Source organism: Rhinoraja longicauda, chromosome 2 (genome assembly GCF_053455715.1).
Source record: "Rhinoraja longicauda isolate Sanriku21f chromosome 2, sRhiLon1.1, whole genome shotgun sequence".
NCBI classification, from domain to species: Eukaryota; Metazoa; Chordata; class Chondrichthyes; order Rajiformes; family Arhynchobatidae; genus Rhinoraja; species Rhinoraja longicauda.
The window spans coordinates 86,722,426-86,730,464 of record NC_135954.1 but is presented as its reverse complement, the minus strand read 5'-3'; the positions used below and the strand labels follow the sequence as shown (position 1 = coordinate 86,730,464).

General features: G+C 45.1%; 1 protein-coding gene across 1 annotated transcript in view; it reads left to right on the top strand.

Annotated features, from left to right (window-relative positions):
• The first annotated feature begins 987 nt into the window (after positions 1-987).
• The window catches only part of casd1 (CAS1 domain sialic acid O acetyltransferase 1), an 82,122-nt gene continuing 75,070 nt past the window's right edge, over positions 988-8,039 (top strand). Inside the window, exons 1-2 of the mRNA XM_078422593.1 lie at positions 988-1,284; positions 1,450-1,639. Of these exons, the coding sequence (XP_078278719.1) occupies positions 1,585-1,639 (55 nt within the window). The 5' untranslated portion in view covers positions 988-1,284; positions 1,450-1,584. The remainder of the gene's footprint in view (positions 1,285-1,449; positions 1,640-8,039) is intronic.

Below are 8,039 nucleotides of genomic sequence, written 5' to 3'. Positions count from 1 at the left end.
TCCTCGCTCCCCCAGGCTTGGAGCTCCGCGCCTCGCTTCCTGCAGCTCTTCGGCCCCTCCTGTTGACCCTCCCCGCTCGCCATATCCGTCAGCCCGGGGCCCGCTTCCACTTGGCCGGCGCTCAACACCTCGAGGCTGGGGCCGCCGAACAGAGCCGTGGCCTGGTCCTCCACCTCGGCTCCCAGCGCCCGGCCCAGCTCTCGCTGCTGCTCGGCCTCCGCTGCCGATCGGCCTCTCCCCGATCCTCTTCGGGCTCGACACTCCGCTCCTCGCCTTCCACCGCCTCCTCCTCCTCCAAGGCCGTCGAGCACGGCTCCCTGGGCCCTTCAGCGCTCGTTGCTTCTGCCCCTGCAGACCTCCAGGCCCCTCGGCTCGGGTTCTTCCCGGCTGCTCCTCTCCCAGCTCGCTCAACCCGGTCCCATCCTCCTCTACTTCCCCCCCCGCCGGCCAGTCGGCAGCCCTCTGCTTCTCGGCCGTGCACTCCTGCCTCCCTTCCCGGCCCCCGCGTTTCCCCGTCTCCCGCCGGCTGGCCAGACGTCTTCCCAGCTGCTTCTTGCGTCTGCGGGGTTGGCAGCCCTTCTCCCGGTTCCTCTTCCTCCGCCGGATCCTCCAGCTTCTTGCAAGAATGCACGTGTTGCATGTGTTACCCGTGTATGCTGTGAGCTGCCATGTCCTCCAGATGGCTTGAGCGACTCCGTGCGTCATGTACTTTGACCTTACGTGTTGCATGTGTTACCCGTGTATGCTGTAAACTGCCATGTCCAGATGGTTTGAGCTCGTGCGTCACGCACATTGACCTTACGTGCAATCACCCCAATGGGCGATTTCACCGGAGTGGTTCATCTTGTTACTCAGGTACCTTTGGTCCTGACCAGGAAGCTTTCGTCATCCGGGATGGGCCGCAGGACATCCAGCTGCTGCTCCAGTCTCCTAACTCGGTCATTGAGGAGCTGCACCTGGACACAGTTCCCACAAGTGTAGTGGTGAATGACACCAGCAGTGCCCCTGACTTCCCATGTCCTGCAACAAATGCACTGCAATAACATTCCTGCCATCACAAGTTTAAATATTAAATTAAACACACAACCGATACAAGTGTAGCTTCCTGGCTTCAGCCTCCCATCGCCGAAGACTCGCACTTTACCTCGACAAGGCTGTTCCCAACAGCCTTCCCTCTGAACTTAACTTTATCTAATCAAGTCAACTATCCACTCAACTAATTCGGATGTCTCAGCCAATCCACTCACTCGCTGGTCTGGATGCTGCTGTTCTGCGATCTTCCAGGTAATAATTAACCAGGTTCTGGAGATATTTGACGCAGAGCATTGTTGCAACAATGTCATGCGAGATTTTTACTTTTGACGATTTCCTGCTTCAAAAATAACATTGTTTTCGAGAATTTGCTGTCAATTTACCTTCGCTGTGACATTGTGCCACTGCTCCTTTAAGACAGTGAGGGCGTGTCCTGACAGAGTCGATTGCGCAGACGGTGAAAGTTGGCTACCAAGGAAGTGAGAGAACAGGATTCTCCATTGTATCCACCTGCTACCGGTGAACATCGAGCCTCCTTAGAATCGTTGATAAATGGACGACAACGCTTGCAATCCACCAACAGAACAGAAATTCCCATCATGGGGAGGTGAATAAACTTTTTTAATACATTTCCATCATGGGGAGGTGAATAGTGTTATTTTTTTAATTAACTATCGAATATTTTCTGGTGGTTTTGAATTAGTAGTGCAGATTGTTTTGAAATAGTCTAGCTTGTCAGCGCCACGTAATTTATGCCTTGTAATGTGAATTTTAAAAGAAAAGTTAAGTCATTCTTCATGACTTGGCGTCATTGATTCTCGATTCTGTCAATCAGTTGTACTTTGAATGAAGTTTAAAGGTGTGTTATCTGTGGATCTTGCATTCCAATCCGATCTTAGCAATCGTGTTGTGCAACAGTGGTAGAATGTGTAATATGGTCGAATTCTGCATTAAGATGGAGGGTGACACGATAAATTCAGAGACTTGGGTCTTGAACTTAAAGAAAGGAGACTTTGATGGTATAAGCTGGGAATTGGCTAGGATAGACTGGCAAATGATACTTAAAGGATTGAAGATGGAGATGCAATGGCAAAGATTTAAAGATCGCATGGGTGAATTACAACAATTGTTCATCCCTGTCCAGCACAAAAATAAATTGGGGAAGACAGCTCAACCGTGGCGAATGAGGGAAATTAGGGATAGTGTTAAATCCAAGGGAAAGGCATATAAATTGGCCAGAGGAAGCAGCAAACCGGAGGACTGGGATAAATTTAGAACTCAAACGAGGAGGACAAAGGGGTTAAGAGGGGGAATAAAGAGCATGAAAGAAAGCTTGCGGCGAATATTAAAATCTGACTAAAGGCTTCTATAGATACGTGACGGGGAAAAGATTAGTGAGAAGCAGGTGAATTTATAATGGGGAAACAAGGAAATGACTGACCAGTTAAACAAGTACTTTGGTTCTGTCTTCACTAAGGAAGACACAAACAATCTCCCAGAAATACAGGGGGACTGAGGATCTAGTGGGAGGGAGGAACTGAAGGCAAGCCACATTAGTCAGGAAATGATGTTAGGTAAACTGTTGGGACTGAAGGCAGATAGATCCCCAGGGCCTGATGATCTGCATACCAGAGTACTCAATGAGGTGGCCCTAGAAATTGTGGATGCATTGGTGATCATTTTGCAATGTTCTATAGACTCTGGATCAGTTCCTGTGGACTGGAGGGTAACCACACTTTTTAAGAAAGGAGGGAGAGGGAGAAAACGGGGAATTATAGACCAGTTAGCCTTACATCGGTAGTGGGGAAGATGCTTGAGTTGATTATTAAAGATGTTATAGCAGCGCATTTAGAAAACAGTGATGGAATTGGTCAAAGTCAGCATGGATTTATGAAGGGGAAATCATGCTTGACTAATCTTCAGGAATTTTTTGAGGATGTAACAAGTAGAATGGATAAGAGAGCCAGTGGATGTGGTGTTTCTGGACTTTCAAAAAGCGTTTGACAAGGTCCCGCACAAAAGATTAGTGTGCAGAATTAAAGCACATGGTATTGGAGGTAGTGTATTGACATGGATATAGAACTGGCTGGCAGACAGGAAGCAGAGTAGGAATTAATGGGTCCTTTTTAGAATGGCAGGCAGTGACTAGTGGGGTGCCGCAAGGCTCAGTGCTGGGACTCCAGTTATTTACAATATATATTAATGATTTAGACAAGGGAATTAAATGTAACATCTCCAAGTTTGCGGATGACACAAAGCTGGGTGGCAGTGTGAGCTGCGAGGAAGATGCTATGAGGCTGTAGGCTGACTTGGATAGGTTGGGTGAGTGGGCAGATGCAGTATAATATGGATAAATGTGAGATTATCCACTTTGGTGGCAAGAACAAGAAGGCAGATTATTATCTGAATGGTGTCGAATTAGGAAAAGGGGAGGTGCAACGGGACCTGGGTGTCCTTTTACATCAGTCACTGAAAGTAAGCATGCAGGTACAGCAGGCACTGAAGAAAGTAAATGGCATGTTGGCCCTCATAACGAGAGGGTTTGCGTATAGGAGCTAGGAGGTCCTACTGCAGTTGTACAGGGTCCTGGTGAGACCACACCTGGAGTATTGTGCGCAGTTTTGGTCTCCTAATTTGAGGAAGGTTCACCAGGTTAATTCCCGGCATGGCAGGACTGACATATTATGAAAGAATGGGCCGACTGGGCTTGTATTCACTGGAATTTAGAAGGATGAGAGGGGATCTTATAGAAACATATAAAATTGTTAAAGGATTGGACAGGCTAGATGCAGAAAAAATGATCCCGATGTTGGGGGAGTCCAGAACCAGGGGTCACAGTTTAAGAATAAGGGGTAAGTCATTTAGGACTGAGATGAGGAAAAACTTTTTCACCTTGAGAGTTGTGAATCTGTGGAATTCTCTGGCACAGAAGGCAGTGGAAGCCAATTCACTGGATGTTTTCAAGAGAGTTAGATTTTGCTCTTAGGGCTAACGGAATCAAGGGATATGGGGAAAAATCAGGAACGGGGTACTGATTTTGGATGATTCATATTGAATGGCAGTGCTGACTCGAAGGGCCGAATGGCCTATTCCTGCACCTATGTTCTATATTTCTGTTCAAATCTTTCACTTTTCTTTAACTGACTAATTGAAAATGTGACACCCGACCTTTCCATTCCTTCTTTCTGTTCTTCTTGGTAAGTTTGCTGAATCCTCCTTCAACTTGTTCTCTCAATGAAGGGTAATACTTATCCCACCTCCAGTCCCTACAATCACACAACACAAGAGGGTATGCCATAGTTATGGAGTGGTTCAGCATGGAACCAGAACATTTGATCTACCGAGTATGTCCCTTAGAACTCAAAACGAATGTAATAAGCAGGTCATCCTCAACTCTGGGAAAATACATAAGAATATGGAATGTGATTCATGTGTTTCTCTTGAACAATCCATCCTACTATGTAGTATATCCCTATCTCCACTCACTAGTGTACCACTTTCTCAGCATCATATAGTTTTTGCCTCTCATGTCCCTTTAAGTCAAGTCGAGTTTGCACAAGTATGGTGTGGTTTTGGAACAATGAAAATCTAGCTGGTAGCAGCATTAAAGCCTCTGTTCCCTCTATTTGAGCTGAAATGTAGGAAAACAAGCAGAAAGTAAAATAATAAAACTACAAAGCAAGCATATGAAAGAATAGCCTTGTTAGCACACATGAATAATAAACATGTGACATCAGAACAGAGGGTCCAGAAATAAGATCCAGGTATAGATGGATGGGGTATAATCACACGAGTAAATATGCATTTTTCTTTAACAAGCAAAAGTAACAGTAAAAGAAGAAATGGTTGGGCGACTGGATAGGTTAAACATTGATGGAAATTAATTACTGGAAAGGCTGGCTTTATCAAAGGTAGATGCATAAAAAGATCTAGACAGGATGTAAGATTGCAGGGGAAGTCCGGGGTCAAAATTGTGGAGACATAGGGCATAATCTTCCAAGTCTCCTTAGAGGAAGGGTTATTGCCAGAGGGCTGGAGACTTGTAAATATGACGCCATTGTTCAAAAAGAGAATCAGAATCTTGCTACACAGAAAGGACCCCTTTAAGCTTGCCTCGTAAATGCGAACTATGATGTCTATCTCTGCTGATCCCTCTATATCCCTTGATGCCTTTCCTATCAAAGTATCTATATCTTTTAAACATCCTAATTGTAGCGGCCTGTACAACTTCCTCTGAAATCAGCAAACTCCATCCCCACCCCCCCTGAAAAACATACACATCAGATCTCCTTGAGACTTCTCTCACCTGAAACATGTACCCTGTAGTTGTAGGTGTTCCTGCTCTGGGGGAAAAAAGAATCTTGACTAGATCTATGCCCCCCATAGTTTTATAAAGCCTTACAAGGTCAACCCTCTTTACATTCCTGTGGAAATAAACCCATCCTATCTAATCTCTTCTTATAACTTCTGCAGTTTGTTTTTTTCTTTTTGGTATCAAGGGCAGCATAGTGGTGCAGCACCAGAGACCTAGGTTCGATCCTGACTACGGGTGCTGTCTGTACGGAGTTTGTACTTTCTCCGTGACCTTCTTGGGTTTTCTCCGGGTGCTCCAGTTTCCTCCCACACTCCAAAGATGTACAGGTTTGTAGGTTAATTGGCTTTGGTTAAAAAAATTGCAAATGTGTGCTTGTGTACGAGGATCACTGGTCAGCACGTACTCGGTGGGTCGGAGACCCTATTTCCCCGCTGCATCTCTAAAGTCTACATCCCTCTATTCCAGGCAACATCCTGATGAATCTCTTCTGCACTCTCTCTGTTGTGACTACATCTAACCTGCAATGTGATGAACACAAACATACACCATACTTCAAATGTGGTCTACCCAATGTTTTGTACTGCTGCAACATGCCCAACTCTTGTACCTAATGCCTTGGCCTATGAAAGCATGTATACCAAATATCATCTCAACTACCCCTTCCGTCTGCGTCACCACTTTCAGCAAGCTAGGTACTTGCATCCCAATGTCCCTCTGCATATCAATGAGACTCAAGTTCATGCCATTTATTCTCTATGTCCTATCAGAATGTGAATTCCCAAAGTACAATACTGCACACTTGGTGGATTAAATTCCATCTGATACCACTCCAACCAATTTTCCAGCTGTTCTCCTTTATACTTAAACAACTTTCATGGTAATCTACGGCTCCACCCATTGTTGTGCAAGCTGCAAACCTACTCATCTTTTATGAGAAAATAGGTTCTCACAAAAAGAAATAAACCCAAATCCAGCAACAGCAGGCCAATTAACAATTGGTTCCCAGCCAAAATTAAGTCATTTGGACAAATATGGAATATTAAATAAAAGCCAATAGAGTCTGATAGAAGCAATTTTTTCTTTTTTTCCCCATGAGACAAAAGGTTGATGAGGGCACTGTGGCTGGTGTGTCAATCTGCTTTCAAAAAAGTTTAAGAAAGTGCCATTAATAAGCTTTGAAGCACATTTTAAGCCCACATAAGAAAGGGAAAGCAGCAGCATGATTATAAAATTGATTAGGAACAGGAAACAGATTCATGGTGAATAGTTGATTATTGATTATACGAAAATAATGCACTAACGTGACATAAAAAATAGGTGCAGAAGGAGGCCATTCAGCCCTTCAAGCCATTCAATATGTTCATGGCTGATCATCCAAAATCAGTAACCCGTTCCTGCTTTCTCCCCATGTCCTTTGATTTTGTTAGCCCTAAGAGCTATATCCTTGTGCTTACTTTAATACATATGATTTCAAATTTTATGGAAGATGCAAAACTTGTAAATTTATGCTGATGGAGTTCAATTTAGAGATCATGCGGAAACAGGCTGTTTTGGTCCACACTGACAAGCGATCTCTGCATACCAACATTATCCTACACACACTCAGGACAATTTTGACAAATTACCGAAGCCAATTAACCCTACAAACATCTTTGGCATGTGTGAGTAAACCGGAGCATCTGGAGGAAGCCCACGCAGGTCACAGGGAGAACATACAAATTCCATACAGGCAGTACCCGCAGTCAGGATCGAACCCGAGTCTCTGGCGTTGTAAGGCAGCAATTTTATCGCTTCGCCACTGTGCCGCCCCAGGCAGGCGGTTAGGAAAACCAGTTGAAATTTAAAGTGTTAAAAGTACAAAGCAAAAGGAAACAATGACGGAGTAGAATTGCAGAGACAAACACCAGTGTCTACACGTGCAGAAACATTTGAAGGTAGGATATAATTAAACTGATTGTTTCGAAAAGTGTGCAGAATCCTAAACTTCATAAATAGAGCAAAGGGGATTATTTTGAAACAATACCAAATATTACTTCAGTTGTAATTAGCAACAATTACTTCGAATTCTGGTCATCATAGGAAGGACACAAGGATGAGAACACAATAGGTGGAGCAGAAGAGGGCCTTCCAGCGTTTTGGAACCATTTTGTTGTGCCAATCTCAATTTCCTGACCATGTTAATAGTCAATCAATGTTCAAATTTAATCTTTAATATTTCCCAAACTTTAAAGTCCATTGCTTTACTTTGAGAACATGACACATGGTTTTAGACACACCAACCAGAGAAAACACCTGTCCTACACCTAGCCTGTCCATCCCAATACAGAAAGTGCAGGGAAAAAAATTAGTTGAATATCCATGAGACGCAGAAGCTGCACTGGCATGGATCGACCTCCTTGGAACTAGCTCCCTCCGCCCACGCCCCCTCCCTCCACCAACATTTCCTCGCCTCTCCACCTATGTTCCCCCTCCATCCACCCACACCTCCCACCATCCACCCCTCCCCCACCCTCCACCTTTTCCTCCACCTCTCCCTCACTCCCTTCCTCCACCTACACCCCTCGCCCCATCCACCTACACCTCTCCCTCACTTCCTTCCTCCAACTGCACCTCCCCTCCACCTACAACTCTCCCTCCACTGCTCCCTCCCTCCCTTGCTTGCTCCCTCCCTCCCTTGCTTGCTCCCTCCCTC